A 20,510-nucleotide genomic window follows, 5' to 3' on the forward strand; every position below is an offset into this window, starting at 1 on the left:
ACCGTGAGTATTTGTACTGTTTTTGCAATATTATGAGATGAGCAAAACTGTCATTTTGTCACTGTTTGACATGAGATTATTTTGGAGCTACTCAACTACCTCATTCAGTTCAAGACACAAAATGGCTGTGAGTCAGCTGAAATGATTTGCTCCCTAGTTCCTCTAATAATAAGAGCATTTGGGTATCATTTTCAAAGGCGGCTACATATAAACAGGAAGAGTTAAGCAAGGATGCTGGTAAATAGCTATCACAGTCCTTATTGAAGCCTCAACAACTGAACTGCAGTTTCAAAACAACCTTTATTCTGTTTAAAGACTTATTACAATTTTTAAAGCAACTCAAAAACAAGACACAGCTCCATCAACTCTACAGCTTGAACAAAATTTTAAGGAGGCATGTTTTCACTGTTGCCTTGTAAAGGCAATTTACAATCTGCTTTACCCTCCACCTCCTCAACGACAACTTTAAAACAAAGTAATCTTAATGTTTTAAAGACATGTAACAGAACAGAGCTTTATTTTCAAAAAACAAGAATAAAAAAAAAAATAGCAGCATCTTGGGCAGCTAATGCAATCTCATCAGGACAAGTGCAATGTAACCTTACCAACTCCTACAGTTTAGTCTCAACTGCAGTAAACAGAACATGACTCTACATAAAATGTTGCACTTTGTAACCTTGTCCCATGGGAGGCATTATGCTTTGAGCTGCCCATTTCTAAAGTGACCCTGAAAAAAAACAGTATCAGGATTCACTTTCCCAACTTTATACCATGCATAGCAAAAGCACTGTGTGAAAATCGGCAGTTTTCCCCATTAGAAGCATCTGAATGTTTTCCCAAGCATTATTATTTCATTGCCAATTACAAGACAAAGCCATTTTTTCACTACAGAACAGTTGACACCAAATAGAAAATCTGAAGATTTGGTTTTACAGATTGCTTGACAAGATAACGAAACCATACAGACAAGCTTTTTTTTTTGTTTGTTTTTTTTTTTCCTTTTTTTCTAAAAAGAAACTATCCAACAACACAGAAACTCAGTTTTCTAACTGTATCTGGAAACATGCTGCACCCACAAAGGTCTAGTGTGCATGTGTGCGTCTTTAAACAAAGTTAATGATATCACTTACTAAATTCAGTAAAATGATCATGTTCTGTAAAAATGCATCTATATTGGGAACTGTTCATACATAAACACAGCAAGTGTGTATGAGTATGCACAGATATGCATCCCAACCTGCAAATTAATATTTCAACTGAATTAAATCAGATACTCTTAATTTTGCCCGTGAGTTTTGGTTCTCTTTGCTATGTGTCATGCCTTTCAAAGGCATTGTGAAAGAGATGCTGCAGTGCAGCGTAACTCAGGGATTTAAAATAAAACAAAAAGTTATGCAAATCAAAAAAAGAAAAAAAAAGTAACAGAATAAAGCCCATTCATTTATTATATGTGATGAAAAAAATGATGCATCAATAGAAATACAGAAAAACACTGTGTTTCTTCAGATATATCCCCACGCTTTTTTTTTCTGTATATAGTAGTCTGAGATCAGATCAAAACTGGAGTGAACAATATGGTACATTAAAGACAAACAACTCTGCAGTGAATAGGGTCTTTGGCAGGACTTGGCTCTGTGCATTAAGGAGGAGAGAAATGCAGAGGCCACACAATAAGTAAGTACCAAAGAAAACCCACTCATGCCAATTTGAGGGCGTAAATGATCCCTGCAAATTGCACAGGCCCTGTGTAGGCAGAACATCCCCTTAAGAAGCCCTAAGCACTCATCCTTACAACATAGGGCTTATTTCTCATCGTTGCTTGTGCAAGGAAAGCAAGTGTCAAGTCTGCACACACACTATTTTTTTTCTGCTACAGCCACACACAAAGAGAAGTTGCGCAGCACACAGGAATTAATTATATTCCATACTGGGCTGGGCATGCTGAGGATATGGCCCACTGACATAGCAGGGGGTTTTCTTAATAAGAGGAAAATTAGATCCAAATGCTTTAACTATGATGAAATTTCTTGACAAATGCTACGTGAAACGTCATTTCAGATTACATATATTTTGCCTACAGAGAAAAAATATGATTTTACTCTTAAAATATTTACCATTCAGAAATTAATATATGTCTGAAGAATATCTTGGATTGCTATAAGCGTTAAACTGCTGTATATTGAACTAATCTGTAACTTCAAGCCCACTAGTATAACTGGCATGCTAGAGTAATTGTTGATGTTTCTTGTAGTATAAACCAGTTATTAGTATAACAGATTCACATGGTCCTACAGGCCTGAAAAAAGTGTGGAATGAGAAAAGGAAGGCATGAAGACTAAACTTCTATTCAGGAAAAATATTCAGAATAATTTTCTAAGTGATGGCTATCATGAAACAATATTTGCTGGATCTTGTTTCCTGATATAAATTCTAGTAAGAAAATACACCTATAGGAAAGCAAAGACAACCCACCCCCCCAAAAAAAAAAATAGACCACAAAGTCAAAATAAAATCAAAAGCCTTACAGCCTCAGAACTAAAGTAACAATGTGAAAATGAAAAGATAATATAAAGATTATTGGAGATTGGCAAATTTTTACTATTATTTCCAATGGCTTATAAAGCACTGCTTACTTAGAAATAAAACACAAGGATCTCTAACCAGAGCTATTTTGAGAGAACTCCACGGGTCTCATTCTTTTGATTGTGTGTGCAACTCTCTTTAATAGTAATAGATCTTATCTTTTGCATCTTGGGGGGAGAATAACTTCATAAGTTCACTTAGTCAAATCTTTTTCAAGATTTCTCTGAATGTCACTACTTTATTGATTTGCAATGTGTGAATTTCCTCAATGGTCAGGACAATAGATAAGCACTGCAAAGAATTGAACTATCTCAGGATTACAGGTAACTCTGTTTTAGTGAGATTTATGTATTTGTTTCCCTTAATTGAAACATGATTTTGTAAGTCTATGGTGCCCTGAAATTATGGAAGTGTTCGCTTTGATACTGCCTCAGCCTACAGACTTTTGAAAATACATATCATAGCCTAATCATTTAAAAAAAAAGATATCTTCCAGTCTTAATTAGTTCTATATTGTATCCAAATGTTCTCAGTAGAGGTGGAAGCTTTTTTTTTTCCACAATACTAATACAAAAAACAAACCTAGGCAACAGATTAGAGAAACTTCCTTCATGTGAAATGAAAATACCTTTACAGACTGACAAAAATTCTGCCACAGGAGGTCAAGAAGTAATTTATTTACTGTGAAGGTGGATTCATTCTGAGATCCAAACTATCTACACTCTACACTGCAGTAGCAAAATATCCCCATTCGTTTCTGCAGTCACTATCAAAGAAGGATACACTATTTTTCTTGTCTTCTACATATAAAGACAGTCATGATAGAAGTTCAAAATGCTTCAAGAAGCAAATGTAGCATGGTACCATATTCTAAAGATATCTCCGAAACAGTATTGTTGGACTCAGTGATATTTTGTAATGTTTATATAATTTTATTGACTTAAGCAGCTTTGACGCTTATCAGGCACTGCCCAACAAAGTATTTAGTAAAAAAAAAAAATTATGAACTTTTTAAACTTTGAGCTAGTAGCTCAATATTCTCTACAATGAAAATTGTAAAATATCTCATAGTTTAAATTTTCAAGCCAACTCTTGCTGGCTCATTGTACATTAAAACAAAACAAAACAAAACAAAAAAAAACCAAAACAAAAAAAAAAAACAAACAAGAAAATTATTAACAAAAAGTAATCACCTGGAAAAATATCATTAGGGAAAAGAAATTTTAAAAAATGAAGAAAAAAAAAACAAGGAAAACAAGCTTTATCTGTAGATATGCTTGAGAGAAGACTACAGCCTAAAGAAAATTCAGTATTGCATAGCATAGTCTAAAAATTCAGCTTTCACCAAACAGAAAAGGAAAAAACAAAGCAGTTTGGTATTGACAGTTTCCATCAATGACACTTAAGTCATCCAGTACTATGTACATTATTATACACTGTATGCCATTGAAAATCCTATTTTCTTCAGTCTTAAATATATTCTTAAAACAGGATTTTTAATCATCTAAACAAAACACTTCCTGGCACTTTGCTATTACAATTATTCTGAACAACATGCTGTAACTGAAGTCCTTTTAAAGTGTCCCTTAGAAATGAAAGTGCCACTCTGCTACATATCATTCACCAGAAACCAAAAGAGAACCACAATGCTGTATGTCTGGATCCACTGAGTGCAGCAACACCATTCCAAGTCAGACTGTGACCACAAAATTCCAATAACTGAATGACACAGACCTCTTATACCTTGTGTCCAGATAATCCAATGTTCGAGCTGGTAAAGCTTCAGAAGTGGTTGTAAACAAGCACCATGCTTAAAGGCCTCTATGTGCCTGCAGGGAGATCAGGTTTGGATTTTTCTCTTGTGTTTTTCTTTGATAATTACAAAAAAAAAAAAAAAAAAAAAAAGCACTTCAGATTACAAACATACATTCACAGCATAACACTGTGAGCTCTCCCACTGCAGTTGTGAAGGAAATCTTTAGTCCCATCTGAAGACAAATAGCTTTGATACTGCAAATTCTTGAGTAAAGCTGAAAGGAGCCTTTTCTCTCCAGAGGCCTCAATGTTGCCAAATCCTTTCTTTAAAAAAACCAACAAACAACCCAGAGGATTACAATCTTCATCGCCTCTGCTGTGCATATACTGGGTAGGCTAGCGTGACATTGAGAGAGTCATTGTGCTGCACAAGTGACGTGTGCTGGTAATGTAGCACCAGTTCTTTGAGCGAGTTGTACAAGTTATATGGCTCTGCAAATCCATACCCAGTAGGTGTTTTGTTTATCACACAGTGCTTTACTTCACCATCCACCCTAAAAAAACAAAAACAAAAACAAACAGTTTTTAGTTTTACAGTACAGTACAATTGAGATAGAAAATAAGGTATTAGCAACATATCTTAAGATGCTAATCAGTACATAGAATTCCTCTGTTTTGTGGTGGGATAATGGTGAAAACCTGTGTTTAGTCCAAATTTGTGAATGTCATTCAAGATTAGGGAGGAATGAGATAGGCAGGACTTAGCAGCTGCACAGAAAGGAGAGGACACATGTTTTGGTTTCCCTTCTGAATGAGACTCCTCTGTGGGAGTGGCACAGGTTGGAGCTTTGTAGGAAATGGAGCAGCAATAAGAATGGTCTCAGGATGCCTTGACCTGCTTCTAAGCTTAAAGGTCCAGGAGTAATTGTGCCTATTCAAGTGACTATCTGCCCCCAGCTGAGGGTAGCCCCTTGCATGTTGGTTATATCATTCACAAGTTAGGGTACATACACAACAGAGCAGGCATAGCAGCCTTGTTTGCTGCTCTCTCGAACAAGGAATGTTCCATCTCGTTTTCCCCGCAGCAGATTTTCAGCTTGGCTTCTATTGATATTTCCCACATTCCACGTTCTCTCATCATGATGAGGCAAGTCCTCATCATCTTCTACCATAGAGTATTGGCTGTTGGAAAGAAAAAATGTGTTTGTGAAACACAGAACAAAATCCACTAATTAAGTAGTCTTCCATATTACAGTGGTTAGCAGGATGCCTCCTTGGTAAAACTAGGGATTTAAACTAAGTAATACTGCACCATTTAAACCACTGGATAAAAGTAAAATATAAGCTCTGTTTCTTGTTTCTTTGAAGAACACTCATGTAAATTTTAGGAAGAATATAAAAAGATGATGTGTTATTTTTCAGAATATGCTGTGAGCACTTTAGTACTTCTGCTATTGCTCACTGTTTTGGTTAATAGCCAGTCCAACAAAATCAGTACCCTCTGAGTCAGCTTCATTTCCAAAGATCAGAACACTTGGTCAGCAGTGAAAAGTCATGCAATGTATCAACTACAGCTGCTGCCTAGAGAACCTCTGAGCAGTTGCACAGGGAGGCATTAATTATTTATAGGGGAATGGCTTTGTGAAAAGGTGCAAGAGTGCTCTCTCTCTCTCTATCTCTCTCTCTCTCTCTCTCTCCTTCCTGTCCCTTATAAGGAGATTATGAAAATAGCATGCAATACATGCTTCTCTGCTAAATCAGCCACCAACTATAAAGTTGATTCAGAGTTACAGAGAACCTTCTGAGCTAAAGCCCACCATGAAAAAAGAAGCATCTGGTTCAGCTGTGTGGATATCACCTTGGAATTCTGCAGTTCCAGAGCTCCCCAATCCTACAACAGCCTGCAGTAGTTGGCCCTGCCTCTCCTGTTCAGCTTGCAATAAGTACTGTGTTAGGCTAATGCATTTATTCTCTCTGTAATGGGCTTTTAATTAGTTTTCCTTGGTCTAAGAAAAGATGACTTCTCACTCATCCATGGTTCTGTTTTTCTGAAGATTCTCAAAGTAGCCTACAGAAATCAGCAATCGCACACAGAATTCAATTTTTCATGAAGAGAAAAGGTTCTTTTTTTTTCAGATAACACTATCTCCAGGTCTCTTATCCCATCACTCTTTTGACCTGCACGACATTCATATACATTCAGTAGTGGCTCTATTTCCAAACAGCATCTAGAGAAAGCAATTCTTGGTTTTCATCCTGCTTATTATATTGGGGGATTTTTTTCTGCAATACAACTTCAGAAGAAAAGCCATATTCTAAAAGTTTAATTTTTCAGCAGTTACCAGACTTGGAGCAAGGAGTATCAAAGTGAGAGAAAAATGAAGATTTTCTTCAAACAGTTTCACTTACTATTTTGATGATACACTAAACCCACAGAGTATTCTTTGTCTACTGTTTAAGTGGTAGGAACACTAGTGGGAACAGGTGCCTACATATATTACAACATCTCATCTTTGAGTTGTGCTAAGACTGAGAAACCAACATGGCTTTAAAATATGTATGTCATTTTTATCTCCTGCTTCTACCACAGTGATAAGCACAATTTCCAGGATAACAGTAGGAATTTATTTGTTAATAATAAACCAAGCCAAACTAAAATAGATATGGACAAGGCCAGAATGCAAGGCAGAATGCACTATAGACATTGTCAGTCTGCTGCTTTCACATTATATTCAACCAGGCAGCATAAAAGGGATGTACAAGAAACTACATCGGCAGAAAATGTTGATACAAATACTACTGAGACAATTTTGATTTTTCTATTTGTTCATTTTTCACTGTTACTGCACTTCAAATATTTGGTCTATGTTTACACAACCCAAGCACTTTTTACCTTTTTCCCCAGGAATGAAATGAAATGTATTCATCAGCCTAGCCTCTGTAAGAACCTACAGTAAACTAAACTGTTTGAAATGACAGAATACTACCCTGCTATTTTCCAGAAAAACAAAACAGACCATAAAACCAGAGGATATTCCTCAGCACATACAAATTTATCATCTCTAACACCAATGTGACACAATGATGGGGTACCCCTGTACTGGATAGCATCATGGTACCCACAGCTGAGATATGGAAAAAGCCTGCTCATGCCTAAGAGACCTTCTGAATAATTTATCCATTGTATGACATCTCTCTAAAATACTAACACCTTAAGAACTTAATTTTGCTGGTAAGAAAAAAGACACAGGTTACATTTCAGTTCTTTGCTACAGTAACTTGATTACGCACTTCCCTGAAAAAAGGAGGAGAGTAGAGACAGCATCCTTTCTAATACTTGCATTATGTAGGCTGTCATGTCTTAATAGTATGCATTGTTACTGAAGACCTAGGCTTGAGATTTCCTCTGTGTGGTCCAAGACTTAAATATGCCTTATCTCACTTCTGTAGTTAGGTGATTTGAAACACCAGAAATATCTAAATCTCTCAATACTTACTCTTCTGCATTTTCATTTCCAAGCCATTCATTTAGCTTCTTTTGCCGAACGCCTTTTTGAGTCAGCCACCTGAACAATAATTGCAAATGAAATTAATTTTTATTCACAAAAGTTGGATACCATTAAAAACCAAACAACTCAAAATTTGTTAATTCATGATACTCACATCAAGTACTGATCTCTTGTCTTCCTCAGCTGTATGAGGTCTGGCTTAATGCTGTTCATACGCTTGTCTATCTCTCTATATTCAGCTGCTTGCTTTTTTAAGTCTTCTTCTAATCTACGCCTGCTGTCCACAATTTCACTTATCCGAGACTTCAGTTTTTCATAGTTGTGCATGATTCTAGATGGAACAATGTGGTAAGTTACACTCTGATTTCTTATTCATAACTTTATAGTCTGCTATTTAGAGGTGTAGACCCCTAAGAGAACAGATTATTTCTCTAGATGTAGTTATACATTTTGCTAGTTCATGTCTACCGTATTTGAGGCTTCTTAGCTTACAACTGAACAATATAAAACTTGTAATCTTGCTTAAATTTTAGGCAGACCTATACTTGGCATTGTTTGTTTTTTCAAAAATCATACAATTTGATATTCAAAATCAAATACTGACCTTTGTATTTCTTTTTCATTTCCTTCCCGTTTAAATTTTTCAATGTATTCCTTACTGTATCTTTCTTGTGTTTGGCACTGCTCTTCAAATATTTTTATTGTTTCATTAAATGCCTCAATGGCTGTTCTTTTCATTTGAATTTCCTGAAAATAAAATAATTGTTATTACAGTTGTTATCAGATAAAGGGGAAGATTTATTGGCTTGTGTTACAGAAACACTTCAGTACATTGTAGAAGAATCTCCTTTCAATATCCCTTTACCAAAACATGTTCTGTCTGCTGAGCCTCATGGCATAGAGACAACAGGCCTGTGCAAAAGTTTACCATAAGATTTCCATTATGAGGTTTATCAAGAAATAGAACTGCTAAAAAAAGAATCAGTTACAATCTTTGCTTTGTATAAATAAATTGATGCTTAGAACCTTATGGCAGTGCAGTTTGCCCTTTGTATGAATATGAGTTGTTAGAGGCACACCTGGCTTTCTGAAATAAAGGAGGCCTTGACAGGTCTCAGGAGGTTATCTAGTTTACCCTCCTGCCCCTACATACCTAGTTGGTAGCCAAGTCTTAAGTCATTAGTTCAAGTTGGCAGCAATTCTCCAATTTTCTTCAATTCTTTTTAGGTGTAGTTCCTGCACACTTTAAGAAACAGTCTTGATACTGGGACTTTAAAACTGGACTTTCAGTGGCACTTCAAGGCATAGCTAATAATTAATTAAGCTGAAAGAGGCAGATTTTCATTCCTGCATTTTATCTACACACATCATCTCTTTATCCTGCATAGGTAAACCAGACCTGTCAAAAATTCAAAATAAAATGCAATACTTCCCTAAAAATGTGCCTTGAAAACTGTAACTCAGGTTGATGAGGTCAGTATGCAGAAGTGGTGGTAAATCAAGACAGTTATGTAGTTGCTTTGGATGGAGCTGTAAGACTTGGGCAGAGGGTGGCTTAGTTTACAGGTGGTGTCTGTTCAAACATGAGTAAGAAATTGCACTATTCTGAGCAAGCACATCAGGGCAATGCAGTGGTGGTGGAAGAGAGGAGTAGGAAGATAACAGTATGAATTCACAATAATATTCTTCACAATAAAATCTGCAAAGACTTCCATTCTCCCTTTGGTTCAAATCCAGCTTACCTGAGATGTTCTTGTGTAGTCTTCATAGAGTCTGTCATATTCTCTGCTTTTTTCTTGGAACTGGGTATTATATTCATGTAATTTCTTTCCTACTGCTTCAATGCTATCCTCTTTTACAACTTGATCCTGGAATGATGAGCAGAAAGAAAGATATTCTGAAAGGAAACAATTATATTGCACAGCTTCTCTGGATAAAACTGCTTAAAAATGCTTAGGTAATTACATGGAAATGTGATTCCTCTTTCACCAATATGGAGATACACTAAATGCATAATATGCAAATGAGATATTAAAGACAAAAAGGAATTTTGCATTGCAAGTGTTTAGCTTTATAATGAAAACTACATATTTCACCATTGAGTGGGATAATTATTAAGGTGTTTATTTCCTAACAGTATATCTGCATTATTTAAAGTTTTAAATATTTACATGCAAAGCATGGAGTTGGTTTTAAACAAAAATATCAGATTTTGTACCCACATGATTTTTTCAAACAGTAACAGAGCTGAAGTTCTTCATCATGTTTGGCAAGTTTGGCAAGAATTTCTCTGTATTTAAGTGAAACGCAAAGAAAATAAGCTAAATTACCTGCTGGTACTTAGATACTGGATAGAGTAATTTTACATCCAGTTTAGGATTATACTGGGCTAGAGATTCATTCCGGTAGTGGTTTATTAGCTCAACCACAGAGTTGAATGTTAATGGGTCAGAAAAGCCGTATTTTCCATCTCGGTGAAAAATTTTGATTAATTTGTTATTTCCTCCTTTCCTGCAAATAAAATATATTGAAAAGTTAGGCATGCTTCAAGTACTCTTTCCTGAAGAATACACTCATTAAGAGCTGTTATTGCATTTTACTGTCAAGTATTAGAGACCCAGTGTAACTAGTCTTACCTCAGTGTCAGTGTGTAGTCCCCATGCATTTTGGTTGAAGCATCTCGTACCAAAAAGGTACCATCAGCTGTGTCTCGAAGCTTCTCATTTACTTCTTCTCTAAAATGAAAGCAAAAGTAGCCAATCATTTCAATCAGTTCTCACACATTTATTCTTCCACAGTGCTCTAAATTCAAATTCAAATGCTTTGAAATAGGTGTGTTTTAGAAGCCTTCTATGTCTCCATATTAACACAACTATATATTACCTTATTTGATATTGTTAGAGAACAAGTGGGATAAAAAATGGCATACTCTGTGCTCTCACTACTGGACAAAATTATTATTCATGCAAAGCTCTTTCTGCTTGTTCATACAAGCCTATGCAACTGGAGCAGCCAGTGCTGGTCTAATATAGCTATATATAGTACAGATAAAAATGTTGCTAATATATGGCACTTGTTAATCTGACTTGCTGACTATGGTGCCTACAGCTGAGGTTCTGAATGAAAGACAAGAACAAAATTCTTTCTTAGTGCTATCTTTTCATGCTAGCATTTCATATAAGTCTTAAAGTAACAGAACAATCATTTTGCATACTACATTCTAAGTGACTGCCAGTAACTTTTTAGTCATATTTGGAATAAAACCAACTGTAATATGTTTGTGGTGGAAACTATCATAAAATTGCTTTTACAACTGTGAATTTTCTACACTCAAAGCCTAATACATATACTCAGAATAGCGCAGCAAGAATAGCACAAAGCCAAACATAAGAAATACATGTCTTGAGGTGATTTACCTTGAGATATCTCCCCAGTACCATTCAGCGTCTTGTAATGACATGTTGTTATTCATGCTATTGTTAGTTACGGTATTAGGTTTCGGTGGCTTAGGAGGCAGTGCTGCAAATTAAAGGGGGGAAGAAAAGTTGTAACTCACTGAAAACATGACCATATATTCCTTGAAATTACACATTATTACATAAATTTTATAATTCTGAGTGTGTTTAAAAAAATAACTAGTAACCAAATAGAGTTGTCCACCATTAACAGAGTCTAAAAGACACTGCAGGAATAAAGAAATTTGAAAACAAACAATTCAAAATAAAGTTTTACTGTTTCAAAAAATGATGTTATCTTGCAATAATATATTTTAAGGAAAATATAACATCATGCTCAACTCCTGCCCCTGTGAAGAAAGCATTTGAGAAAAAAAATCTGAAGTTTGCTTTTACCTTCCTTCACCATCTTTGGGTGAACACAAGTAATAAAACATGCCACTTTTTTTTATCCTCCTTTTTATCTATCTATCTTAGAGGAATTTTGCTGTTTTCTTACCTAGATGTTGAGTAATAAAAGATGCAAACCCATAGCAATACAGTATATTTGAAGAAGAATCAGGGTTTTGTGATCCTCAGCATTATGTGCAATGATTTGCAAGAAAACAAAAAAAAAACCCAAACCCACCAGTTTAAGAAACCCATCTGTGACCTAAATATCCCTTGTGTTAATCTTAGTATCCTACAGAATAAATTCTGTTCCAAATGCCAGGACTGATTAGAAAAACACCCCCCCCCCGCCCCTTTTTCAATGTCAAAGCTGCATATGTATACAGTGGGTGCCAGAGAAGATACTGCAGCACTGACTTAGTAACGAGGGGGACTACACTGGATCAGGATTAAAAATCAACTCAGCTCTTTCAGTTCTCCAGTAAGTACATAATTCCTGTCCTGTATATTATGACCAGGCTGAAAAGACAATGTCTTTAAAGTTGCAAGGAATATCAGGATAGCGTAATACTTTCATATGATATGAAAAAAATGATGCTACAACAGGCATTCAATTAGTACTGCTAGATTTTAAAAATGTTTTTTCCTTAAACAATCCAAGCCAATGATTTGTAATCACTGTTTCAGGAAATATGAGTGTTACTACAGCATCTCCTTTTAGGCACAGTGTGAAACAGAGAGAACAAAAATAGTAATAAAAGAAATACAATTTTTACATTATAAAATAGCAGGACATCTAACATAATAAAATCAAAACAGAAACAGGTCAATTCAGTACAAATTCAATTAAGTAAGCAATCAGGTATTTTATTATGTTAAGATTCTAATTACTACAACCATGCACTAATCCACAATTTTATTCTAATTTATGAAAAAAGGAAAACTATTTGTATCAATAACAAAGTAAAGAAATCCTACATATCCAGTAAGAATTTTTCAGCAGCTATTGTAAAGACCAAAATTAATTAAGTCTTCTATAATAAGACTGCAGTTTTACCTGGTGGATCCATTTCTATGTAAAACATCAAGTCTGTGCCACAATTTATATCTGTCTTAGGATATTCTATATCCAGTTCTTCCATATTCCAAACAGTATTGTACATTTGTATGAGTTTCACTGAGTAAGCTCAGATACGAGAAAAGAGTCAGGCTGTCTTTGTAATGGTGTCTTGGAATTCATTTTAAAACCTATAAGGGGCTGCACTGTAACCTATTACATCATAATCCTCAGCCAATCACATCAAAATAATGTCACCAAACCACTCCTGCTTTCTCATTTTGTTCTACATTAATCTTAAAACCATTTCAGTTTTGGGAAGAATCTACATTTAGCAGAATTGCAATATAAAACTGGTATTACACACAAAAGGAGCAAGTGGACTCTCCTTGCCCATATTTCCTGGTTCATTTTCCTGACTTTGCAGCATGGTACAGTCCAATTCTGGCAGGATGACAAAAGGCTGATATGCTGCAGCACGTAGCTCTTAGACACAGGCACACACCACACTCACACACAGGGCAGCTCCCTTCAGAAGCAAGCTGGTCACATCTCAGGTGCATTCTCCTACTTGAATGCCTGAAGTTTGCCATTCAAAAAGATTTAAAAGGCTACTATAACTACTGCACATATTAGAGATGCATTAAAGAAAAACATGACTGTGTGTGTATATCTATTACACACTCATTTTACACAAATAGACAGAGACATGTATATATCCACATAATGAAATATGGATTATGGTTTTAAACTCTGCATATTTCTACTATTTTTATGGGCACATAGGTCTGATAGAGTTTATATTACAATATAAACGTGCTTACTGCAGTGATGTCTTTCTCTCTTACCATTATGTAATAAAACACTATTCAAATCAATCAATATTAATTAAATTTTAAATCTAAACCTCAAATATTGTAATCTTACATTCAGCTGATTCACTCAAACAATGGAAGAAAGTCATAACTGAGCAAGATCATCAAAAATGGTTTTGCTGAACATAAAAAAAGCTGTGAGGCTACAATAAGATTTAGTCTGCCTTTTCACACAGTTTCTCTTCCCTATTCTCATTGATATATTTATCAAGTTAATTGTTTTTAAAAGCAAGAGTCTCTTGTCAGTGTCTCCTTTGCCCCTTGACTTTATGTCAGCAGCATCTTCCAACCATTTATAAATATCCCATCTTAACTCCCCCCATCACTGACTGTAACTCTCTCTGACCTCTTGGAAGAAACATGGACAGAATAGACTATTAACTTCAGAGCAGAATGCTATGTAAAGCAATATACTCACTATAATCTATGGGGGGAGAAAACCAGAGACCAAAAATAACTACAATGAAGACTAGCTGTAGCAACTATCTGTGCCTTACATCTTAAGAAATTGTGGAACAGCTGAAATGCGCTCTATCTCACAAATACTCATTTAAAAAAATTAACACAATTTATTATATTTCCAAATATGTTGCCCCTGCCCGCTCCCCTCTCCCCAACACTGTCTGTGCCCCTGAGCAGGTTACCCCTGTCAGCAAGCATCAATATACAAGAACATGTCTGGAATACAAACATATACAAAAAGATGCAAGCTAATTTGCTTTGTACATTACAAAGCTTCATTTTGAAGTAGACCTTTCCCTTCCTGTTGAGATAGATATGCTCCAAAGATTCTTTTAATTTCCAAAATGAAATAGGATACTTAAAATCACCCCAGACACAAGCCTAAACACTAAACTTTGGGGTTTAGCCTACCTGCTACCCAAACAATTAACTTGCCAAGGTGATTATTTAAATTCACTTACAAAGATTTCCTACAAAAACTGCATTGCTGCTTTTAGGTCTCATATGGGATCAGTAATTTCTTTTCATTCCATTGAATAAAGACTTTCAGGAAAAATTACTTCCCTAGAGTTTCACTGGTGGCCAAATCTAGGACTGAGCAAACTTGTATAATCAGGTTAGCGCTCAGCTCAGACTAGACTAGCCTGCAGGCAAGAAAATACAGAGGAGTCAGATAGGCTATTACCCATTTCATATATAACCTGGAGAGGTACTGAAGTACTTGACTTGAATTCATGTATCTTAAAGCTCTTCCTGGTAATCAGTTACAGTATAATACTTCCACAAGATGATGAAAAAAACATAGAAATTCAAAATCACTTACTTTGTAAATTATGCATTGCAAATGATCGCTCTTGTAAAACAGTCGAAAATACAATCCAATATTGGTTTCCTCTCATAAAAATCTTGCTTAAAAATAAACCCTAAAACCTCCATTTACTAGGAAGTTTATCTGAAGCAATGAAGAAAAAGAGATTGCTCTGCTTTCCAACCAATGTTCCATAAAACTCCCTAAAAGAGTTGTAACTTGCAGTGAGAAAATCCAAGTCTTCTCTCTCAACTGCTTAAACTTACTCTGTGCTGTGCAGAAGGTATCCACTTACTCTGGTTCATCATTAAAAAGTGAACCTGACTTCAGTACTGTGAAAAAAAAAAAAAAAAAGAAACCACCACCCTCAGTAGCTTGCACGTCTCTCTCAGATAAAGATCTCAGTTTCATGATTAACTTGGGTAGGTTCAAATATTTGCTGAGCCAGGAATTTCAGTTAGGGGATGGGAGCCAGATTCAAAGTAAAAGTTGTCATCAACTAACAAGTGGCCAATGCAGAGCTAACTTTTTCATTTTAGCTAAGTAAATGAGAAGACCATTGTAAGAAGCCTTAAAATAGTCCCTATCACTGTCTGCTGCATTCAGCATTGAAGATGAGAAAAGCACCATGAACAGCCAAATACAGGAAGTAGCTAACTGCAAAAAAAAAAAAAAAAAAAAATAGAATAAAAATTTTCCCTGAAAAGAGCTACATCTCTAGAAGCAGCCTTGTGCAAACAAAATAGCCTGCTGGCAAGCACAGCATCACCTTGTACACGCTCATGTTGGATCACAAATATAGATGCTGCTTCAAGACCCTTAGTCTGAGGCTGTGAGACTTTTTATTTCCTATATACTAAAAATATTTTTTAAAAAATCTGTCTGTACCCATGGTGGTTTTCAGTATATCAGGATTGTTCATTTCTTGGGCAGGCAGGTGGGAAAAGGAACTGTACAGAAAGGGAGGAGCTTAGGTTAAATCTATTTTCCTTGCCTTAGTGTTTGATAGAGATCAAACTTACTAAAAGAACAGAGCAACAACTAAAGAGCCTACTTCCCTCCGCCTACAGAGATTATCTTCTTTGCCAATTAAACTTTTACAAGGAAATAAATTCAAAGTAAAAGAAGAAGCAGACACATTAAGAAAAGGGGAGGAGAGGACTAATATTTTCCTCTCACTTCTTGTAAACAGTGAGAATTTCTAATAAAAACACTGAGAATTTCTTTGAGATCTGCTTGTTGCTCCTTAAGGCACTCAAATAGTATTGAAAAGTTTTTGCCTCCTTAATACTTCACATATGAAAATCCTCCTATGCTGTGAAACACCACTTGCACCTGAAATGAAATCTCAGTACATTTTGAAACCTGCAGTACATTTTGATGTTTTGCACTTGATTGGCTAGCTTTACCTATAACAATCCCTTGCTTCCCTAGTTTTAGCCTCTGCCTACTTGAACAATCGTCAGTTCAAAATATAATTTAAATCAGCAGAGTCATAAAGGTACAGCCTACTTCAAATGTAGATGGAAACTTGTGCTTCGGAACTAATTCAGCTTCAGACTGTACTTGATATACTTCTTTACTGTTAAAATTACAGAAGGAGTTGAGAACATTTCTTGGTTTTTAGGACCACAACACAGATGTATATAGTCAGAGGAGAAAAGACGATACCAACTTGGTTCACTGAACTTTTTTATCAATTAACAAAGCACAGATACCCACACAGAGATAATGAGTTCCTCATTATCCTGCAGGAGAGATACAAGTGTCTTGTCAAAAAGAGATACTGGCATGTACACATCTGTGTTTTCAAATATTGCCAAGTCTTGTCTTTTTATCTAAATTTCAAAATTTTGAGTGGTGCCCATTTAGTTTGCAGTCTACTATTCCTTGCAGTTATACTCACAGTGTTCTTCTATTAACATAGCACATTTTTTTCTAAAACATTATGTCTGAAGCAGGAAAATAATTTACCAGATTTGACATGCTTCCATGTGTTTTACACATACGTACCTGCACATGGACATAACAATCTGTAAAAACGCTAATAATGTTGTATGTATTGTTTCACTTTTATCAAATTCTTGCAATTAGGTATTGAGAAATATAAAGCACTGGCTTGTGTGAAAACTTAAACCAAGGATACAGCATTCCAAAGTACAGTGGTTAGGCAAGCATTGTGGTTTCCATTAGGTCAGGGATAAAGCATAACTTTTATTAGCTTAGAAGGGGAGCCCTCTGCTGGGTAGGACACAGATGCACACGGTCCCCCTCCTGCCGTGGGCACCGCATCTGCTGTCCCTGGCACTCGCAGCCTTCTGCATGCTCCAAACCCCGCTCGGCGCTGATGGCAGCCCAGCCAAGACTCTGACATGATGCAGATAAGTTCTGACAACTGATAGCATTCCTACACATATGTTTATGTCCCCAGGACACTTCCGACAGGACTGTGGTCTTAGGCTAATGCCTGCAACAACACAGGGTATCTCTGAGGAGGAATCAAATTCCAAGAGGAACTGGATCAGCCTTTACATTGCCCTGCTCTAGCTGTTATACCACCACTCTTGCAAATATTTTTTGTACCTAAAAGCAAAGTTTCTGCACCTTGGCAATTCTACCAGCACTTTCACCTCATCCCCAACAAGTGAGCAGTTATATATAAGGCAGCTTTATTACCTCACTCATTCTTACATATGATGCTCTGAGTAATAAAAACTACTTCTTCTGGCTGCAGTATTTCAGTCTCAGCTGTTATTTACAATGAGCTGTTATTTACAATATAAGCCTTGGAAACAATGGTAAACTGGGATAGACAGCCCAGACAAAGCAGCTCAGCTCTAGTCAGTGCATAGGCTATTGGAGGCTTTGATTCATTGATACAAGGCAGCTCTTTGCTGTAGCTCCTCTTCTGCTCTTCACCAGCACTGCTACGAGCTCCCCACATTCCCTTGCTCTCTCGCCACATCCCACTACCTCTTTGCCTTCCTTAGACAGACATTATTCTCACATACCCCAGCTCCAGAAAGGACCCCTAGCTCCCTAAACCCCCCACCCAAAATGACTTTCCAACTTTCTCAGTCTGGCCTGCCTTTGCAGCTACGGGTGCCAAACAGATCCTGTTGCTCTGAGCATTTACTGCAGCTTACTACTATGGGCAAGCTTTGGAATCTTCATCCAGGGCCCGCTACCTCCAGGAAGAAAAACCAGGAGCCTTTCAGATCCTTGACAATTAACTGAAAACCTACCCCAATCTTCTATATCTACAAATATAGCCTAATATAGCCTATTTTCCACTATTTACCTTCACAAGTCTGTATGATGTGTGAGATTCTGTGAGACCTGAGCATTGCTATTTGCTAAAATCTGTTACAATTATGATATTTTCTTCTAATAATATTTTCTGTTTTGGATAGCACATTTAGAGACTCGTACTTTGTTTATTACTGTACTCTATAATTTAAAGTATGTGCAGCTGTACATGAAGCTGGGATGTTCAGATGGGATAAAAAAATCACCTACCTTGCCACCAACACCATTTTTTGTCTCTCCTGACAAACTTGAAGAATGAGACATGAACCAGAAAATTGATCTAATTCTTTCCAGCCTTATTTCTCCTGCAACATTACTTTGTCTTCATCTGCTACACAAAATTCTATGATTCTATTAATAGGTATTGTTAACTTTAGTATTTTTGTGTAGGACTAAGCACTATTTTAATCCACAAACTAGAATCTATAGTTTGTGGAGGAAGACCATGACAGACAAAATACCCCAATCCATATATTTTACATATATTTTATACTATTTTTTATATATTTTACATTTTTATTGCAGACTTACTTCTGCACTAAGTCAAGTAATGGTTGAGGAGTAACTCTACCTTTTGTGCTATGACATCAAGAACCATCACTCTAGCTAAAAGATGTCCAACTGAAGATGCCTAATTTAAGACACTAATTTTAAAATACAGTAAGATATAAGGTCCAGCTCCTTACTTTCTACTGTTTTCAGGTAAGAAGTGTAATTAGTAGGTGATGTGGTAAGGAAAAACCCCACAGCTGTGCAAAGATCTGCCTGCTATTCAGATTGGTTATCGCTTAACACTACATTTAAGGTTTTTATGTACTTCATAATATACTACTAGAACATGCACAGCTTGATTTAGACGGAATGTTCTCATCTTAACAAAAAGAATTAAGAAGGAAGGAAGCTATCACTCCAGTCTGCGAAAAAGAGAAGAAACCTGGTAGCACTGGCTTCCCTGTTATCACTTATTTGTCATGACATTATTTTCAATAAGTAAACTTCCTTCTGCTTAAGACCTCTCAAATTCTCAACTTGCAAAGTTCTATTTAAGATTGTAATTCTCAAAATACTTCCATGATAAATAAGATATATTTTATTGGGATTTTCTTTCTATTACAGTCTATCTAAACAGTCTTTATGGAAAATCAAGCCACTAAAAGCAATAATCTTAAAGATGACAATTCTGAAAAACACATCTTAGAGTGCTTTTTATAGTTATATGAGAACAATAAAAACAGACCACTCCAGATGTTCAGGTCACTGAATGATATTGACTGGAAATGGACTCATGGCCTAATCCTGCAAACTTACAGAACATATTAGTAAGATTCAACTTTAGAAAATTATTCAAATTCTTTACAGGCCTGAGGGCAGAGACTAGCTAACCAGACTCCAGAAAGCCTGAAAATTTGTATCTGAGGTTTTTTTCCAGCACATTAGTACGTGTGCAAAGTTCTACTAAAAAACATTCTACTAGACACGATGGACTTAAATGCACAGGGAAGAAGTTCTATTTTTGTAACAGATCACATGAAAAATCCTAGAAGGACTGTCAAAGTAAACTATTGCATCATGCTATATTAATTAATGCAGAAGTAATATTAAAAACAATCAGATGTTTCATTGTAATTATTAATGTAGTGTCAAATCATATAAATCTGATGGATACAAAGGCATTTCTTCAAGCACCCTAATGACACTCTCAAAATGACTAGATTCCTTGTCCTCATTAGTAGTTCTAACATCAACACCTTTCACTTTTATACTTTCCTCACATGAAGCAACTTGGGCAGATAAGCAACCAAGTGATCTCTTAAATGAAACTTTTAAAATTCTTGCTTTGGAACTGAAGAAACTATTAACCTTACCTTTGTAATCTCCCAATCAGTGCTTCTAGACATATATGTACATATTCCAAATCATTTGCAAACGTGTAACTACAAAAAATGCTACTAGCATCAGACTATTAGAATCTGTTTTGCTTTTTAAGGCTTGCAACATGTGACAAAGAAAATAATTCTAAATTAGCAGCTATTTGCTGATTCTTAGTAAAACAGGACAAATACTATAAGTTCGGACTCTCCTAGTTGTTACAAAGCACAAAAGGCAGAAAAATGCACAGCAGTTTTGGAAATCCCTGTTAGCTACTTCACCAAAATTGAACAAAACTAAATAGCAAGCTGAAAACAGATGTACACAAAATGTTAGGGAAAGTTTCCTAACTAACAAAATTGATAAGATTAGAAAAGCCTTTCAAACAGAGCATTAGGAACAAAAATTCTAGCCATTTAAAATTACTCTTCATTAGCT

At 35.9% G+C, this 20,510-nt stretch overlaps 1 protein-coding gene across 2 annotated transcripts in view; it reads right to left on the bottom strand.

Annotated features, from left to right (window-relative positions):
- Positions 1-281: 281 nt before the first annotated feature.
- Positions 282-20,510, bottom strand: part of PIK3R1 (phosphoinositide-3-kinase regulatory subunit 1) — a 59,442-nt gene continuing 39,213 nt past the window's right edge. For both annotated transcript variants that reach the window (XM_054003063.1, XM_054003064.1), the window contains 9 exons: positions 11,264-11,366; positions 10,484-10,582; positions 10,178-10,358; positions 9,590-9,715; positions 8,452-8,594; positions 8,002-8,178; positions 7,836-7,904; positions 5,350-5,520; positions 282-4,892 (listed from right to left, as the gene is read on the bottom strand). In XM_054003063.1, coding sequence (XP_053859038.1) covers positions 4,703-4,892; positions 5,350-5,520; positions 7,836-7,904; positions 8,002-8,178; positions 8,452-8,594; positions 9,590-9,715; positions 10,178-10,358; positions 10,484-10,582; positions 11,264-11,366 — 1,259 coding nt within the window. In that variant the 3' untranslated portion in view covers positions 282-4,702. The remainder of the gene's footprint in view (positions 4,893-5,349; positions 5,521-7,835; positions 7,905-8,001; positions 8,179-8,451; positions 8,595-9,589; positions 9,716-10,177; positions 10,359-10,483; positions 10,583-11,263; positions 11,367-20,510) is intronic.

Source organism: Vidua macroura, chromosome Z (genome assembly GCF_024509145.1).
Source record: "Vidua macroura isolate BioBank_ID:100142 chromosome Z, ASM2450914v1, whole genome shotgun sequence".
NCBI lineage: Eukaryota > Metazoa > Chordata > Aves > Passeriformes > Viduidae > Vidua > Vidua macroura.